This window comes from Lepidochelys kempii, chromosome 11 (assembly GCF_965140265.1).
Source record: "Lepidochelys kempii isolate rLepKem1 chromosome 11, rLepKem1.hap2, whole genome shotgun sequence".
Lineage (NCBI taxonomy): Eukaryota > Metazoa > Chordata > Testudines > Cheloniidae > Lepidochelys > Lepidochelys kempii.
This window is the reverse complement of record NC_133266.1, coordinates 61,804,791-61,825,067: the sequence shown is the minus strand read 5'-3', so window position 1 is coordinate 61,825,067 and position 20,277 is coordinate 61,804,791. Positions and strand designations below refer to the sequence as shown.

At 44.8% G+C, this 20,277-nt stretch overlaps 1 protein-coding gene across 11 annotated transcripts in view; it reads right to left on the bottom strand.

Moving 5' to 3' along the window:
• The window catches only part of PARD3B (par-3 family cell polarity regulator beta), a 602,621-nt gene that overhangs the window by 235,250 nt on the left and 347,094 nt on the right, over positions 1 to 20,277 (bottom strand). For all 11 annotated transcript variants that reach the window (XM_073306519.1, XM_073306526.1, XM_073306522.1 and 8 more), the window contains 2 exons: positions 19,225 to 19,330; positions 17,630 to 17,745 (listed from right to left, as the gene is read on the bottom strand). In XM_073306519.1, coding sequence (XP_073162620.1) covers positions 17,630 to 17,745; positions 19,225 to 19,330 — 222 coding nt within the window. The remainder of the gene's footprint in view (positions 1 to 17,629; positions 17,746 to 19,224; positions 19,331 to 20,277) is intronic.

Below are 20,277 nucleotides of genomic sequence, written 5' to 3'. Positions count from 1 at the left end.
CCCAGCTGGGCTCTGGGGGGCAGGGAAGGGAGCAGAGAAACAGGGACCGGGTTGTCATAGGGTTTTTTTTTTGTGTGTGTCTGTATTGTTACAGACATATTTGCTGACACATATTTTGAAATAAATTATCAAAATAATTGAAACTGGTGTGATTATGCAGTGTTATTTTGACCTTTAAAATTTGCAGAATTTTAAAATATTGTGAGCAGAGTTTTTATTTTTTGGTGCAGAATCCAGGAGTAAATGTATGAACATTAAAGATGATATTTTCTGTTGCTGAATTAAAAAAAAAAAGAGACATACATTTGGATCACTGTAGGATACATCTATATAATGTAATGATTATTTTCATAATATGCTTTATTTGTTTGACAGTTATTTGCACAGCTCAAGAAATACATTATAACTAAGGCTAAGATTTTGTCACACATATTTTTAGTAAAAGTCACAGACAGGTCACGGGCAATAAAGAAAAATTTACAGAAGCCCATGATGCATGACGACCTGGGAAGCTACGGGGTCCCCACACCATTCCAGGGCCCCAGCTTGGAGCTGCAGGATCTCCCCACTGCCTGTGATTTCAAGCTCTGGGGCACTCCTGCCGCCTGGAGCTGCTGGGAGCTGCCAGGGTCCCTTCTGCCGATGGGGGCTGGGAGCTCCCAGGGAACCCCCACCACCCGGGAACTGCAGGGCACCCTGGCCACCTGCAGCTGCTCCAAGCTCCAGGGCACCCGTGCCGCCTGTGGTGGCTGGGAGCTCGGGGCCCCCACAGTTCCCTGCCACCATGGGCGGTGGGGGAACCCTGCAGCTTCCAGGCACTATGGGCTCAAGCCACAGAGGTCTCTGGAAGTCACGGATTCTGTGAAAAAATCGTAGCCCTAATTATAGTTGGTGAAACCAGCCACTTGTTTGCAGCCAGCACCTGCAATGCTCATTGAAATGTAAGTGACGAGTAAGGACTACAACCACTTAATAAAAATGTACAGATTTGGGGAGTTAGCAAGACCCACATGATCATCCTCTGATGACAGAAGATGGCATATTGCTAATAAGCAGAAATCTCTCCAGTTAAACACTCACAGCTCGCATTACTCTTTTTACAATGCCAACACTGTGTCAAGAGGTGGAAAAACTCTATAACATGAATATGCAATTATGGTATGATTTCCAATATTTCATGTTGAAATGCTTGAAGTAAAGCAGCACTCTAGAATATGATGTAATGCTTAGTATCAGTAGAAGTAGCCATGATGGTAAAAATGTTTGTGTACTGCCTTCTACTCAGCCTTTGACTGGCATCTCCATGCCATGCTCAAGGCAACCAAGTTATGTGTTTTACATCAATTTCTTTCTTTTCAATGGTGTAGCATGCAGTGCATATTCTAAATAGGGTCATAAGAGTTTTGCTCCTCTGGATACAATAACACTTTCCTTAATGGTCAGTAAATTAATTTCAAACAGTTATTTAGAAAATCAAAATCAATGCATCTGCCAATAGTGATAATCAATGTTCCTCCTTTTTTGCAGATCAGTTTCAGCACCATACCTTTCTTTTCTCAAACTAATATAAATCTGTTCTGTACAAAAAAATCAAGTTGCTCTTCTTTACCAAAGGCAGGGTATTACTATTTTAACTTACAGTGCCTCTTTAATTTACATCATGGTTTTTGCATACTGACCGATATCTATTTAAAAAAAACTTTCAAAATGTGTGAAGGCTATGCTACCATACTTCTTGTGAACAAAATTACACGTGCTTTTGAAGACCAGTTCTGCATTTCTGATTACAAAAATAAAAAAAGCAAACCTAAACCAATAAAACATCAAGGAATTTCCTGGAAAACTAATTCCTCAAACAACGTTCTCTGTTTGAGAAAGCCTAACATAAAACTTTTTATAATAAGCAAATTCATTAGCATGGACCTTACTCCCTAGCTACATACACTAACACTGCTTACAAGCTTTTTAGAATCTAAATAAATCACTTTTTCTGATCTAAACGTATTACAGTAAAACAAGGCAACAAATCGGTCACTGACTTTCCAGATGGATGTTATCCTTACACAGCCCTTTCAGCATAATAAAGACATAGCACTATCAATTAATTTTAGTCAATGATAGTGCCAATGACATGACTCTCTTGCAGCTTTTATTTTTTTGGTGCAGTGGCTCCCAATCTAGACGTGAGGGTAAATTACTCACAGGGATTGTGTCAAATTTTGGCTCCCAACCATACCTTTGAATGTTTTGCTAGCTGTTCCATTTATTTGGAATCTCCCTACTACATTTTAGAAGTGCTGTGGACTTTCATCCCCTCTGTACTGGGGAGGATGGTTTACTGTTACATGGTAGGATACAAGCTGAAAACTCAGATAAGTTCCCTAATTGGTCGTATTTCATACCTCTTTTCCTCTAGAATTTACAGTTTCTAGTGATGCTCTAAAGCAGGCAAGGGCCATATTACATTTTAATTGTGATCATGGGCCAGGTCTACAAAGTGAGAGACATAAATTATCCACAGTTCATAACCTCTTTCCCCTACCGATAACAGTGGCCTGATCCTGAGAGATGCTGAGCACTGGCTAGCTCTGCTCACTTTAATGGGAGTTACAGATACCCAATACCCCTCAGCATGAAGAATAATGAAAGGTTTGCCCAAAGACTCAGGATAAAGTACGGCCTTTAAGTAATAACAAAGGGCAACATTTGCCAAAGTGCCTTAATTTTTGGGTGCCCAACCTGAGCTACTTAGAGCCTGAAGCATCAAGGATCTGAAAGACTTCTCAGATTCTTTTTCACAGCTGTACTGCTTTGCTCTAAACTGTTCTTTTAAGAAAGACTGTAATTAACTTGACAGCTTAATTCAGTTATGTTCCAAGAGCTTCCCTTACATTGTAGATTCAATACATCCTATACTTTGGCACAAGCCTCTGCTTGCACCAACCATTACTACTAAAGAACCAACTATATACACTCAAGTGCTGAACAGTACACAAGGATCACATTTCTATTTTTAAATGAAAGCTTTTTATTTGGCAACATCATTGTACCATCACAGTCGCCAAATTCTTCCCTTTCTTTTAGTGGCACATCAACCCTTCATTTTTCAGTGTTACACTGCCAGTTGAACACTTCAATCTCTCTGGTCACTCAATTTCTGATCTCAAAGTGATTATCCTTCAACAAAAAAACTTCGAAAACAGACTCCAACGAGAGACTGCTGAATTGGAATTAATTTGCAAATTGGATACGATTAACTTAGGCTTGAATAGAGACTGGGAATGGTTGATTTATTATAAAAAGTAACCTATTTTCCCCTTGTTTATTCCTTCCCCTCCTCCCACTGTTCCTCAGACGTTCTTGTTAAACCCTGGATTTGTGCTGGAAATGGCCCACCTTGATTATCATACATATTGTAAGGAGAGTGATCACTTTAGATAAGCTACTACCAGCAGGAGAGTAGGGGGGGGAGAGAAAACCTTTTGTAGTGCTAAACACCCATTTTTTCATGGTTTGTGTGTATAAAAACATCTTCTGTATTTTCCACAGTATGCACCCGATGAAGTGAGCTGTAGCTCACGAAAGCTTATGCTTAAATAAATTGGTTAGTCTCTAAGGTGCCACAAGTACTCCTTTTCTTTTTGTGAATACAGACTAAGGGTATGTCTACACTACGAAATTATGTCGAATTTATAGAAGTCGTTTTTTTAGAAATCGGTTTTATATATTCGAGTGTGTGTGTCCCCACAGAAAATGCTCTAAATGCATTAAGTGCATTAACTTGGTGGAGTGCTTCCACAGTACCGAGGCAAGCGTCGACTTCCGGAGCGTTGCACTGTGGGTAGCTATCCCACAGTTCCCGCAGTCTCCGCTGCCCATTGGAATTCTGGGTTGAGATCCCAATGCCTGATGGGGCTAAAACATTGTCGCGGGTGGTTCTGGGTACATATTGTCAGGCCCCCATTCCCTCCCTCCCTCCGTGAAAGCAAGGGCAGACAATCGTTTCGCACCTTTTTTCCTGAGTTACCTGTGCAGACGCCATACCATGGCAAGCATGTAGCCCGCTCAGCTCACTGTCACCATATGTCTCCTGGGTGCTGGCAGACGCGGCACTGCATTGCTACACAGCAGCAGCAACCCACTGCCTTGTGGCAGCAGACGGTGCAATAGGACTGGTACCCGTCATCATCATGTTCGAGGTGCTCCTGGTCGCCTCTGTGAGGTCAATCAGGAGCACCTGGGCAGACATCGGCGCAGGGACTAAATTTGGAGTGACTTGATCAGGTCATTCTCTTTAGTCCTGCAGTCAGTCCTATTGAACCATCTTATGGTGAGCAGGCAGGTGATACGGATTGCTAGCAGTCCTATTGCATCATCTTCTGTCGGGCAGGCAAGAGATGAGGATGGCTAGCAGTCCTATTGTACCATCTTCTGCCGAGCAGCCCTGAGATGTGGATGGCATGCAGTCCTTCTGTACCGTCTGCTGCCAGCCAAAGATGTAAAATATAGATGGAGTGGGTCAAAACAAGAAATAGACCAGATTTGTTTTGTACTCATTTGCAACCCCCCCACCCCCGCCCCAGGGCACTCATTCCTCTAGGTCACACTACAGTCACTCACAGAGAAGGTGCAGTGAGGTAAATCTAGCCATGTATCAATCAGAGGCCAGACTAACCTCCTTGTTCCAATAAGAACAATAACTTAGGTGCACCATTTCTTATTGGAACCCTCCGTGAAGTCCTGCCTGAAATAATCCTTGATGTAAAGCCACCCCCTTTGTTGATTTTAACTCCCTGTAAGCCGTGTCGTCAGTCGCCCCTCCCTGCATCAGAGCAACGGCAAACAATCGTGCATCTGAGTTAAGAGTGCTGTCCAGAGCGGTCACAATGGAGCACTCTGGGATAGCTCCCGGAGGCCAATACCATCGAATTGTGTCCACAGTACCCCAAATTTGTCCTGGCAAGGTCGATTTAAGCACTAATCCACTTGTCAGGGGTGGAGTAAGGAAATCGATTTTAAGAGCCCTTTAAGTCAAAATAAAGGGCTTCATCGTGTGGACGGGTGCAGGTTTACATCGATTTAACGCTGCTAAATTCGACCTAAAGTCCTAGTGTAGACCAGGGCTAACATGGCTGTTACTCTGAAAACTGCCAGTTGAGGCCATCCCTCTTATTTCACACCTTTGTTATGCAGCTAAATACCTTATATAATCATTTAATTGTTTTCTATTGTTGGGGTTAATTCATATGTAATCAATGTGAGAGGAACAGATTTATGTTGTAGGTAATAGTGTAGGAATATGTAGGATAATATTATAGGGATATAGGATTGATAAGCATATATTATTGGTAAGAGTGTGTTAGGTATACAAGTACGGTAAGACTGTAAAGTGAGATATGTCAAATTTCAGCTTAGCCATATCAGGCCTTAGGCCTGAAAGAAGTTGACATGATTAGCTGACCCAAGGTAACCCTGTACCAGTAAAGTTGCAAGATTATCATAAAAGATGTGTTAATGGGTGATGTTCAGGAAAATATGCGACCACGTGCTGGTCATTACTACAAGCTGCGCGATAGTAACATCATGGAAAATTCTGCAGTGACTGCAAGTTACCATGGGAACTTATTGATGTAAATGTTAATGATGATACAGAGAACTCAGAATATAGGCTATGGAAAGTGGGGGCTCCCCAACATTTATGGGGTGTCAAAGTCCTGATAAGGGAAAGGGGGTTATAACTATCTTGCATCTGCATAATGATTATGGGTGTGAGTGTAACACAGAATAAAAGGGTTCCCTCAGCATCAATAGGGAGGAAAAATCCATCAGGAGACCTGCCACAGATGACCATCTGATGAGAGATCTACCCATCTCAGTGGTACCATTGGGGATGTGAGTCTGAAAACAATGATGCTGGACATTTTATGGTAATCCTCCATCTTCATTTATGTATATAAAACATTGATTATCTGTGTATTAGGGTTTTTAATAAAGGGAAGATTGATAACTTGTGAATGTTTTTGTGGTCACTGCTATTGCTCCCCGTGTGCTCCTACAGTCTCCAATCCTAATGATATTTCTATTAACGGTTGTCACCCGCAAATTCAGATATCGCAGCTCTTAGGGAGCTTAAACCTTTGGCACAGGCTACTACAGTTTGACATACCATTGGCAATATCAAAGCATCAACATTATAAAGGCTACAGTTGCCTTTTCAAATTCTCTCTAACCTCTACCAAAGCAGATGAATCTCTTTCTCATGAAACACAGTACAACATTAATACTGATCTAGCTTGACGATAAACCTACACTATGTCATTATCACTTCTCCTAGGCTCCCAGAGTTAATCCAAAAGTTCATAATCAAATCTGTCATTTATAAGTTAGAGCCACTGGGTGGGGAATAAGGTTTATAATGCAATTATCTTGAAACTGATCTAAAATTTAAACTTGATTACCACCAGTCCCTTCATGTTCACAACATCAATACATACTGTGATAGGGTTGGGCCAGATGGCTACAGGAGAGTAATAGAAGGCAAATATATTAGCCCCAGGTTAAGTAGGTCCCTTTTCCCTGGGTAAGGTAACAGGGAAGGTTCCAGAACAATGCTAAATTAGGTAAATGTTTGCCTCCTTGCAGAACATGCCAGACCCTGTGTTTTAGCACATCATTTAATAATTGCCCCTAAATACATAAATGGAGTTGGCTGGTGTCTCTACTAATCGTGCCACAAGGTTAAGAAAAAGACAGTTACCTTTTCTGTAATTAGTGTTCTTCGAGATGCGTTACTCATGTCTGTTCAACAACAGGTGTGTGAGCCACGTGCATCGGTGCTGGAAGTTTTTCCCCTAGCAGTACCTGTAGGAGGGAGTGCCCTCCCGCGACCCCTGGAGTGGCGCCTGCCTGGTGCGGTATAAGGGGAGCTGCGTGCTCCCCCCACCCTTGGTTCCTTCTTGCAAGACAACTCTGACAGAGGGGAAGGAGGGCGGGATGTGGAATAGACATGAGCAACAGATCTCGAAGAATACCACTTATGGAAAAGGTAACTATCTTTTCTTCTTCGAGTAATTGCTCATGCGTATTCCACAATAGGTAATTCCAAGCTATATCTGTTGGAGATGGGTAGGAGTTCACAAGTTCCCAGGACGGAATACGGCCCTGCCGAACCCGGCATCCCTGGTTTGGGGGATGATCACATAGTGCGAGGTGAACGTGTGAACTGAAGACCATGTGGCGGCCCTACAAATGTCCTGGATGGGGACGTGGGCCACTAAGACAGCCGACGAGGCCTGAGCCCAAGTCGAGTGTGCCCTCACAATGGGCGGTGGGGGGACACCCGCCAGCTCATAACAGGAACTGATGCACAAAGTGATCCAATTGGAAAGTTGCTGAGTGGAAATCGGCTGGCCCCTCACGCACTCAGCCAAGGCGATGAACTGTTGCGAGGACTTTCTGAATGGCTAGGTCCGCTCAAGGTAGAAAGCCAGAGCCCACCTCACATTGAGTGTGCGGAGACGGTGCTCCTCACTGGATGCGTGAGGTTTGGGGCAGAAGACCGTAGAAAAATGTCCTGACTCATGTGGTAGACATGCAGGGTGTGGGCTGAACTGGACCTTGTCTTTATGAAAGACCGTGTACGGCGGCTCGGAGGTCAGGACCCTGAGCTCTGAGACTCGCCTGGCCGACGCGATTGCAACCAGGAAGGCCACCTTCCACGAGAGGTGAGACCAGGAGTACGTGGCCAGTGGTTCAAATGGGTGCCCCGTGAGATGAGCCAAAACCAGGTTTAGCTCCCACTGCAGGACCAGGGGTCCAGAATACGGAAAAAGACGGTCCAAACCCTTAAGGAACCGGCCAGTCATAGCATGGGAAAATACCATGTGCCCTTGCACCGGCGGATGGAAGGCCAATATGGCTGCCAGGTGCACCTTGACTGACGAGGGCGCCAGGCCCTGGGCCCTCAGGTGGAGAAAGTAACCAAGGATAAGCTGGATCAGGACTGTCACTGGGGAGACACCCTGGTCCACCGCCCACCTAGAAAACCGGGAACACTTCGCCAAATAAGTGGAGTGAATGGAGGACCGTCTACTTTCGAGGAGGATGTGCTGAACCTGCTCTGAGCACATCCTTTCCTCTCCACCTAACCACTGAGCAGCCATGCCGCGAGGTGAAGAGCCACCAGTCTGGGATGGAGGAGGAGGCGGCCCTGGTCCTGAGAGAGCAGGTCTGGGCAGAGCAGCAACGGCCATGCCCGTGAGGGACCTGTACCAATGCTGCCTGCTCCACGCCAGAGCAATCAGGAGGGCCCGGGCCTTGTCTGTCTTTCTCTTCTCCAGGACCCTGCTGATTAGAGGGAACGGGGGAAAAGCATAGAGAAGCCGGCCTGACCAGGACAGGAGAAAGGCATCGGAGATAGCACCCATCCCCAGGCCCCCCTGGAGCAGAACTGGGGGCATCACCGGTTCTGCCGAGTCGTGAACAGGTCCACCTGGGGACTTCCCAACCTTCAGAAGAGCCAGTGGGCCACTTCCGGATGGAGGGACCACTCATGTTGCGAGGAAAAGTCCTTGCTCAAGTGATCCACCCTCTCGTTCCGGGCGCCCAGTACGTGTAAGGCCTTCAGGTGGATGTCATGGGCTATACAGAAGTCCCACAGCCTGAGGGCTTTGCGGCAGAGGATCGGGCCCCTCCCTGCCTATTGATATAGAACATTGAGGTCGTGTTGTCTGTGAGGACCCTGACCACCTTGCCCTCCAGATGCGAGCGGAAGGCCATACAGGCCAGCCACACTGCTCTGAGCTCCTTGACGTTTATATGTAAGGTCAGGTCTTGAGCCTCCTTGGAGCATGTTGTTTGGGGCGGACCACCATCGTAGGGAGGTGATCACAGAGTCTGGCACGATGAGGACCTTGTCCATCCTGTCCATGGCCTTGGAGAACTTTGAGGCCAACCAGAGCTGGAGGGGCCTCATCTTGAGTCTGGCATAACAGACCATGTACATGCACACCGACATGTGACCCAAGAGTTGTAGGCAAACCTTGGCTGTTGTCACCGGGAACCTTGTGACCGAGTTGATGAGACCTTTTAGGGTCTCGAATCTGTTTGGTGGGAGAGAGGCCCTGGCCGACACTGCGTCCAGGAGCGCCCCGATAAACTCTATGTGTTGGACCAGGACTAATGTAGACTTGGCGTTGTTTACCAACAGACCCAAGATGGTGCACCTGGACAGGAGGAGCACCATGTGATCCCTCACCTGCGACCAAAAGGTGCCCTTGACAAGCCAATCGTCCAGATAGGGAAATATCTGGACCCCTTGCTTTCTGAGGTAGGCCGCTACCACTAACATGCATTTTGTAAACATCCTGGGGGCAGTGGACAGACCAAACAGGAGGACCATGAATTGGTAATGATTCTGTCCCACCACGAAACGGAGGAAGAGCCTGTGCCCCTCAAATATGTGGATGTGGAAGTACGCTTCCTGTAGATCAAGGGTAGCGTACCAGTCCCCAGGATCCAGGGAGAGGATGATGGATGCCAGGGAGACCATGAGGAACTTGAGCTTCACCATGTACTGGTTCAGACCTCGGAGTCCAGGATGGGCCTGAGCCCCCCTTTGGCCTTCAGGATAAGGCAATGACTGGAGTAATACCCCTTGCCCATGAACTCCTCGGGCACCGCCGCTATCGCTCCTAGACCTAGGAGCCGCCCCACCTCCTGCTCGAGCAGAACTTCGTGCGAGGGGTCCCCCAAGAGGGGCGGGGGCATGGTTGGGTGGGGAAGAAGTAAACTGGAGGGTGTAACCCTAGGAGATGGTGTTGAGGACCATAGGTCCGAGGTTAGCCGTGACCATTCCGGGAGAAAAGCACACAACCAGTTGGAGAAGGGAAGCTTCATTGGGGGTGGATCCCTGATGAGGACTGGCGGGGTGCCCCCGAGCGTCCTGTCAAAAACGCCTTTTCCCCACCTGCTTGCCCTTGGAGGACCCAGGCTGGGGGGCAGGCTGAGACTGCCTCCAAGGGCGTCTCTTATAGTCCCGCTACTTCTTATGGGCAGCCTCGTACTTCATGAGGGCGGCCTGGGCAGGAGTCTGCTGTGGCTTGAACTTAGGTCTTGCTGGAGCCGGGACATAGAGGCCCAGAGTCTGTAGGGTCGTGCGGGAGTCTTTCATGCCATGCAGCCTTGTATCTGTTTCCTCCCCAAACAGAGCTTTCCCGTCAAACGGGAGATCCTGCATGGAAGACTGTGCCTCACTGGACGCCTGTCTCATGGACACTGCGGAGGCCACTGATCATACAGCCGTGTCCACAGCATCCGAGGCTGCCTGCAGGGACGCCCTAGCGGCTGCTGCCCCTTCCTCCACTCACGCCTTGAACACCTTCCTATCGCGCTCCTAGAGGGAGTCCTCAGACTTGGGCAGGGAGCCCCATAGATTGAATTTGTACCAGCCCAGGAGAGCCTGATGGTTTGCCACTTGTAACTGGAAGCTCAAAGATGAATAAACTTTTCTCCCGAAAGAGTCCAGTCTCCGAGAGTTTTTGTTCTCTGGGGTCAGGGCTGGTTGACCCTGCTGTTTCCTGTGGTTGACTGACTTGACCACCAGGGAGTTGGGCACCGGGTGGGTATACAAGTACTCCTGTCCCTTAGCGGGTACAAAGTACTTGCATTCCACCTTTTTAGAGATGGGGGCCAACGAGGCCAGTGTTTGCCACAGGGCATTTGAAATCTTAGCCACCCCTTCATGGAGAGGCAAGGCTACCCTACCAATGGGGACAACACATTAAACAGGGAGTCTGAGGGCTCCTCCATCTCCTCTGCCTGGAGGTGGAGGCTTACTGCCACCCTCTAACAGTTCTTGGTGGGCCCTGAAGTCTTCCTGCAGGACGGAGGGGGGCGGGGCCGCAAGTCCCTCCTCCGGGTGGGGTGAAGAGGCCAGTGCGGTGCTCTGGGTGTTGGCCAGCACCAGAGGGTCCACCACCTGGTCGGACTCCAGGCACGATGCCGAGGACGCATGTCCCACCGCCTCCTTTTTCGGGGGTCTGGAGAGGGAGGCCAACAGTGCCTCCAATGCTCCGGCCACCGCGCAAGCTCCCACTGGGGGCTGCACCGGAGGCCATGATGCCCACTGGTACCATTCGGCTGGCCACGACGCTTGGTGCTACTGCACCTGCTGTGGCACCGGCAGGGCTGGCTGTTTGGTTGGCTGGCATGGCCCACCGAAGGACGGCTACGAATGGAGACCTTTCGTGTTTTGCATACAGTTCCCATGGACGTAGTTTTTACAGTAGTTTTTACAGTATATTTATGCAAAGCCTAAGTTATTCCTATGTGTAACAATTTATGGAAATCAAAGGGGTTTATAAGCAAATAATAAACCACTCCTTTTTCTTTTAAAGCACACTAATTTTCACCCTCCAGGTCAACAACAGCAACAAAAAACTCCATGTTGCCATATATTATTACTTTTGGAAAAAAATACAGTTGAGGGGGGGAAAAGCTAGTGTAAATGGATGTTGTTGAGTTATTATGGTAGTTATTTTCTATACAACTGTGTGTGGGGAAAATGTGCATGAATAGGAGGTGGTTAAAGGAGAGGGAAAAATCATTCTTTCAATGACTTGCAAAGAAATTATTGATTGCCTCCTCTCCTTTCTCATCTGCCATTATCTTTTGAGATAAGTGTCTGACTTATTTGTGAAGTGGTAGATCCAACACATTTTCATTTCTACAGTTCCGAATTTGTTGTGCTAGGGTTTATAAAGGTACATAATGCACAGGTCTAAATTTGGCCAGTAATCTAAATCTAATTGTGCAAGCTTCCTGATCGGATTTTGGCTGGCTTTGCAGCGGTGTCTGCAAGCAAGGTGTAAGGCACAACAGAGCAAGGGGCATCACTCATACCGAATGTGTGTATACCTGCAGCACAAGGAGTGGCAGACTCCACAAAGGGGGAAAGGTCACGCTGTTACCCTCCTCCTGTACCAGCTGTTGGACTCAAATCAGAGTGGGGAGGGAAGGAAACATATATCACACCTTTCAAATGGTAGTGCTGCTCTCGTGTGAGGTATTCTGGCTCCTTCACCACAGAATCAGGCAAAATGTCACTAGGACCTGCTGGTGGATTAGAACCATTCTGCATCCTGCTGCTATAGTGGTGGCAATAAAAGATTTGAGAGATCCCTTGACTTTTACCCGACAATAATGGAGGCTAGGGCCGTGAGCCAGACAAACAGCAGAACGATCTACAAGTATCCTGACACATGGATGTTGTGTACAACACAGAAAAGGTACGCTTTCACTCACCTCCCTGAAAAACAGGGTCAGCTCACTTGTTATGTAGATTTTTCTCAGACTTCCAAGGATGTAAAATTTAGTTAGTATTTCCAACAATAAACACTTCAATCACTGCTAGTGTATTCCAGTGAAAACTAGGTATCCTACAAGTAACTGGGGACTTCTCCAAATATAAAGTCTCCATAGACCCTCATTTTTGAAGTCAAATGCTATACCATATGCACCTCAGTGTCAGACTACATGATTCATCACATGTGCATTACAAAGACTGCATCTACAAAAACAGGTACCAGGGCTCAACCCCCTTAGTTCCTGCTCGTGTGTATAATCAGAAATTAGGAGACAGCACTACAGTAAAAGATGAGTAGCTACTGGTAAGTAATCTCTAGCTTTACCTTCATATCTGCAGCTCCCTCAACTGTACAGAGTAGATTGAAAATGACAAAGTGATGCTGTATATTAAGTCCCCTACATTATTTGATCACTCCCTCTTATTTCCCGCTATTAAGTGTCAGTCACTAAAGGTATTAGTAATGATTTAACTTAATTTGTATGGCCACAATTGGAAAACAGACTGGTCTTCCACAAAGATTTTCAGACCTACAAAAAGAAAGTAGAAGTGAAGGGAAAATAACAATTTTAAGCATGATTCTTCTTGGAAAAGTGAGTATATAACAGCAGCATATTCTTACTCAACAGAATTGCTCCTGGTGTATGTATCGGTTCATTTTAGAGACAAAAAGGTTTTTACTATTTCATAAACTTGTTAGCTCCACAGTGCAAACCAGATAAGAGGTAGTGAGCTAGGCTCTGCTCTTTCATGTGTCACCAATAGAACTGTTTACTAATTTCCAATTACAGGTCTAATCAGTGACACCTGGGCAACCACAGTGAAGACTGTGTAGCTGGAATGGGCGAGTGAACAAACAACAAAAAACAGCTGACGTAGACTATTGTTGATATCTGGAAGATGTCTCCCTTGAGCAACTGAGATGCAGGTTTTTACATATAGCCTATCTTCCAGAGATACTTCTGTGTATAGAATAAAAGCTAACGGTGGGTACACAACATACTTTAATACAATGACTGCACAGAAATCCAAACTATTATTACTGATTTTCACATTTTAGTAAGTGTATGTAACTTTCTGTGGATGACTAATGTCAGTGTCCCAGTTTCTTTGGTATTTCAATTAAGCAGTATCTGGCTTTTGCTGTAAGTAAACTGCACAAAGAGAGCACTGGTACATAACAAGGATAAGATAAAGCATCATTTAAAAGCATATTCTAGTAAACTTTTGAAAGCATCAGAACATTTGCATCTAAGATGTCCAGCCTTGATGACTAGCGAGGTGTAAACTCTCAAAGGGAGACAGAGAAATAAACTTAATGATATTCCACAAGCAAGCATTTGACCTAACTTCTGCAGCTAAACAGCAATGATGTGTAGAACTGCACAAAACTCCCAGTAGCTGTGCTATCGTAACATTGGCAAAATGAGTCCTGAGAGCTTTTGTTGCTGTAACATGAGTCTCTTCACAGGAGGTGTCAGTTTACACAGCCTTAGGACAGAAACAGATTTCACTTTGGACTATGCCCCATATCCAAGAGAGAGAGTGTGATTTACCAAGGTCTGATTTTCTTGGGACATAAAAACTGAGTACCCACTTCAACTTCAACTTGTGTAAAAGGCCGCCCTGGGAGGGTCATGATTTAATAAATGGTAAGACTCCTCTTCTATCATGGTGACAAACCTGAGGGTCTGTCCTACTAGACTGATGGAGCATATCATATTCCAGTTGGCTTTGAAGAATGCTATTTTGCCGACAGACCACACTAGCCACTACTAAAATTTTATAATAACCATATGTCCTTGACTTTTGATATTGTGGATCCTAAATGACCATTTGTTGGATCCGTAGCCATAGGCCGCTATGATTTATTAATGATCTGCAACAAATGAAATGAGTGAGAAGATGGCTAGAATACCAATGGTGGAAATCCCATGATGAGCCTGACTGATAGTGACAAAGCATTTTTGAAGTCTTTGTCACTGCTGTACAGGAGGCAAAGAAGATTGTCTTTGTCTCTACCCCCATAGCGTCTGCAGACTCTCAGATAACAGAACTTTTTGAGTGGTGATTAGCCTGCACAATATTCACTATCAGAGCTGAATATTTTTCACTGAAAAATTTTCATTATACTTTGTAAATAAAATTAGTCAGATCACAACTGAGCTGCCTGCCTCTATGGAGATGAGGCAGGTTTTTTGAGATTACAAATAGTGTTTCCCCTGCAGTTTCAGTCAGGGTTGCTCACCTTGATTCTGGGAGGTGTTCCAGATTACAACCTGTAATTTGGACCCTCATCCATCTTGGTGGCAAAGGAAGGCAAGTAGGAAAGTACTGCGCTCAGTACTGGCTAAGATTGTTCCCTATGGGATGAGGAAACATGGAAGAGGCAGTAGGGTGTGACTTATTTTTAACGTAGTTCTTGTAAGACAGGGAATTCAGAAAACCAATTATTGACAGGGACAGTCTTGACAGCTATTCATCTGGATCTAATCTCCCTTTTTGGTGGGAAACTATGATCCTTTTTCAATCAGGTTTCCTTGACTTCAAGTCACACAAGTTTCAGGCCTGGGTACAAGACTGAACATGGCCTGGCTGATGATCTGCTAACAATGGATAAAGATGAAGTATTCATGACAATTCTTTTGTTTGTCAGCAGTTTTTGATACCTCTGATCATCAGATATGGGCTCATCTGTGGTCCCCAACAGGACAAGCAGAACTGTTATTGTCTTTGTGAGATATCCCAATGGATAGTTTTGGACAACTGGTCTTGTGCTCTAAGGCAGGAGTGGACAAACTTTTTGGCCCGAGGGCCACATCTACATATGGAAATTGTATGGCGGGCCATGAATGCTCACAAAATTGGGGGTTGGGGTGTGTGAGGGGGTGAGGGCTTCGGCTGGGGGTGCAGGTTCTGGGGTGGGGCTGGGGATGAGAGGTTGGGGGTGCAGGAGGGTGCTCCAGGGGCGGGAGGGGGATCAGGGCTGGGGCAGGGGGGTTGGGGCACAGGAGGGGGGCAGGGGTGCAGGCTCCAGGCAGCGTTTACCTCAAGCAGCTCCCAGAAGCAGCAACAAGTTCCCCCCTCTGGCTCCTATGTGGAGGCTCAGCCAGGCAGCTCTGCATGCTGCCCCGTCCACAGGAGCTGCCCCTGCAGCTCCCATTGGCCGCAGTTGCCAGCCAATGGGAGCTGCAGAAGCAGTGTGTGGAGCCCCCTGGCTGCCCCTACGCGTAGGAGCCAGAAGAGGGACATGCTGCTGCTTTTGCGAGCCGCGCAGAGCCCCGGCATGCATGGAGTGGGGCAAGCCCCCAACCCCGCTCCCTAGCTGGAGCTTGAGGGCCTGATTAAAGCATCTGAAGGGCCAGATGCAGCCCCAGGCCGTAGTTTGCCCATCCCTGCTCTAAGGGCTCTGTCATGCAGGATACCTCAGAAATATATTTTGTCACCCTCCCCATCAACACGTATGCAAGTTAGTTGAGAGGGACAGTGAAGGGACATGGGCAGTGGTGTGTCTGAACGATGGCAACATCCAACTCACTGTTCTCCATGCTTGACCTGGCTTGTGCAATGAAGCAAATAACCCAGTCTCTTCAGATATACAATGTTGGTGGGAAGGGAGAAGCAACTAGAAGAAGTGTTGAGGATAGTATTGGGACCCCGGATTTTGGGAGTGTGTCAGACAAGTTCACAGTTTGGGGTTGCTCCTGGATGCCAGATGGCAGGCAGGATGTGCCCAACATAGTTATGTCCTCTGTGCTGGGTGATCTTTCTGATGCAGACCTTGCTGCAGTTGTGTGCGCCTTTGACATCTTGAGATTAGGCTATTGTAACGTATTGTACATTTGGCTACACCTAGCGACTTTTCAAACTGTTTCACCAGTACTCCATGTTCTGTACTGGTTGTATATGGAATTTAAATGTTGACAGTGAAAGCCTTAAATAGTTTTGGACCTTGCAATTTAAGAGACTGGTTATCTCTACCATGTGATACTGCAGCAATTGTATCCGTGTAGGGACTCAAATTGGAGTCCCCTGGTTTAAAAGGGAAAAAGCTGCATACAAGGCATGTTTGTAAAGGTTCCTCACAGACTTCAGTATGTCTAATCTTACTCCACAGTTCTATAGGGGATGCCACCTTTCTAAATGCTGGTAACCAGACCCCCGAGGCTCTGCCCTGTGCCCCATCTCTTCTCCCAAAGGCCCCACCCCCGCTCTTCTTCTTCCCCTCAGGGCCCCCCCGCTCCACTATGAAAATGCACATATTTTCTGGATAAAAAAAATCAGAACACAAAATACTAAGACAAATCTGCACTGTTAGAAGGAAATACAGTGCGACCACCATTTAAGAAGTTTTAATATGTTGGGTGTGCGTTTCTGTGTGTGTATAAATAAACCATTCATGATATATTTAAGGCCCTCATCCAGAAGAGCACCTAAGCACATGCTTAGCCAGTGGAACTACTCAAAGTTACTGGATCAGGACCTAAATATGAAATACCCAGAAAAAGAGTGAGGGGTGCCACACTGAAGAAATATAAAAGGTTTTACTTGGCTCCTGATTCTTTGAGTTTTAAAAGGCTTGGAGACTTTTCTTCTTGCTACTGCTAAAATACAACTCAGTTTTCCCCATAGAAAAGTATTTGAGTAAAAACAAAAACAAAAAAACAACAAAACCCCTTGCACAAATGGTTTGCTAATATTGTGAAAACAATTTTCTCTCAGTTTCAACCACATTGCAAAGTTTTCTGCACAGCTCTGATGGGTAGTGGACCATAACCTTACTCCTTTTCAAGTATCTCTGAAAACCTACTGTGATGTTTTGATTGTTCAACTTTGTTATTGTCAATGATCTTGTCGTAAGAAAGTCAACTGTTGTCTAATGCAGTTTTGCAATCTTCTAAATTCTATCAGAAAATAATATGTTTGTTGTTTTGCTATAGACTTAGACATGCATGCATTTTTTAAAGACATAACTCTGGCAATTCTTCTAACTTATTTTCACAAAAGCTCTCTTTCCTTCAGCTGAGATTTCAAGACAATGCAGGACCACAAAATGCTATTTTGGGAGAAAATATCCTTAATTCAACTTCAGTAAAAATGGTAATTGTGATTAGATGTGATAGGAGTCCCTACCACAGTAGCTCTGCTGAAGAATATGCTCGCTGATGTATTTGTTTAAATAACAAAAGCAGAAAATAAGGAGATACTGCAGATGTGCTATGGCTAAAACAATGACCTGATGACCCCTTCCTCCCTCCATCTTACCAAGATCCATGCTTTTGGAGGCTTTCAGATTAATTGATTCAGGCTGCTTGGCTGGTGTCAAAGATCTGAAGTTGATGTTCTGATCTGTTAAATATGCTGCTGAATCCACTACAGAGCTATGGAAAAAGCCATGCAAAACATTTAGGCACTAATGCAAAACCAAGTGAAGTAATTAAAACTTTCACAATATAAATGTATTTTCCCCTCCAGTTGTTTGCAATCATGCATCTAAAATCAATCTCTGATTGTCACGTTTCTTTTGTGAGATTTCGCACCTCTACTCACATGTATTTAATTATATATATTTAAATACAGATTCTTTGTGAAGATAACTGCTGTTTTTACACGCTTAATATTTAAATATGATTTTATTTAACAGAACAGAAGGGGAAATATCCAGTGCCAACAGTCTTGTTTTCTCTTCTGCTGAGCTCTATTTAACTACCTCCTGTCTGAATTGTTTACCAAATAGGTTGCACAAAATGCAGCCCCTGCACCTGGTTCACTCTCCCTGACATGTCAACAATCTATGTGAATGATGGCATTTAAAAAGACCACCACTACCCATCACCATTTCACAGAAGCTCCCCATAAATAAACCTGCATGGAGGAGCAAAGTTCTGTTTCACAAAGGACTGAGATTTGAAATTTGGTTCAGTTTAGAATTGGAATGAAACCTGAAAATTTCAAAATTCTCTATGAAGGGAAAATCTCTCTCCCCATGCCCTCCACCCCCAAAGTAATTTTGGCTCAATGAAAACTTTTTGTTTTCATTTTGGTTTTTGATTTTATATTAAAACATATCATTCAAAATTTAAGATTATTTTAAACAAAAGTCATTTCAAAATGAAAGATTGGAAAATTTCATTCAAAAAGTGTTAAAAAAGGATGTTTCAAGAATTTGATTTCCCCCCCGGCCCATTTTTTCCCCAAAGGGAATTTCAGCAAGACAGACACAGTTTTGCAAAGCATTTCAATTCAGTTACAACTGCATTTTCTGACAGAAAATGGTTCCAAGTTTTTCTGACCAGCTCTACTCATAGCTTCAATCATTATGGCAGATAAGCATATCTCAAGTATTTAAGAAGAGAATGGCAAACCGCGGCCACTGGGAGCTGCGGGCAGCCATGCCTGTGGACAGTCACTGTAAAGAAACGGTCTCACGGCCTGCCAGCATATTACCCTGACGGTCCAAGTGCGGCCCGCAGGATGTCTACCACTGGTTTAAGGTTATAGAAAAAATTGTATGATATACCATTTTCTTAGAAAACTAGTACATGATTATGAAAATAATTTATTTTTTAAAAATCTGTGTACCAATGAGGACAGCTCACATATCACCAGTGACAAATGTGCCATCATTTGAAAACTACTGAAATAGACAAGATATTAAATTGCAAAAATAACCAACCATGATTTATATTGCAGAAATGTCAACTTGACCATAGCTATTGTGGTGCAGATTTCACTTCTATTTACATACACAACAACAGTGCTTTTAATCAATGAGAAAATAACATCACAATGATCAGTGAGAACTGAGCCATTCTAGCCATAAATAACAAAAATAACTGCAATAAAAAGTACATCCGAACCTATAATTATAATCTTCAGAAAGCAGCTCCTCACTGGGGTGTGGGGGCAGAGGAGGTGGAACTTCAGTCTCAGCACGACCACGATCAGACATAGTCAGCTCTGAACCTAAAAAGGGTTAAACAAAGTAGTAGCAGCAATTACATGACACCAGTTCACTGATCCATACCTGGACAGGGAGGCCTGACGTGATCCACAAATTATACAAATACCTAAACTAAACAAGAATTAAAATCATAACAAGCAGAAAGTACATGCCTTGGGAATTCCAAAAGAGTTGATTTGCTGTTTTAAAGATGCATAATTAGTGAAACTCTGCTGATAGTGAAGTGCAGTGCAAGTCCTGAATGCATATGAATGGATATTGACTTCCCTCATATAGTTTTAACGTAACTAATAGTAAGTTCAACTGGTTTAATTTTTTTGGTTTGCAACATTTATTACCTCCCAGATAGGGAGTAAGGCACCTTAACCTGCAGACATCGCCTCCTTTCCCATTCTTAATAGGAGAAAAGAAAAGTTGCTGCTGTCCCATGACAGGAGGGATAACCAAGAAGCCCTGGATCACAGTCTAAATTCCTCCTATCATGCCATTCAAGGCAATCAATTTACACCAGGATGAGTTTGGCCCGAAACATGTGTCAAAGTAGTCATCATGCTTGAATGAACCATTATTACAACAAATACATATTTAATAGAATTGTTGTGGATGTTAGAGTACATGATAATTGAGGCTGAGTCAATGTCTCCTTCATTTAGGAATAAGTACTGCACAGTATACTCAACAGCAGCAAAGAGTGGAAGCCAGAGTGGTACCTTCAGAGTCTAAGGTCAAATCGCGGTTTTTCTTCTCCCCTTTCTACTCTTCAGTGGGACATCACCTCTCTCAAACATACTGCCTTCTCTCAGTTGCTAGCAACTTCATTTCATTGTGTCAATGGAAATGGTACACCTCCACTTCACCCCTGCCATCTCAACATTCACACTTTCACAATTACTCACAAGTTTTGTTCTGGTTCTTTTCCTCTTTTCTATCACCACTTCCTCTCCATCTC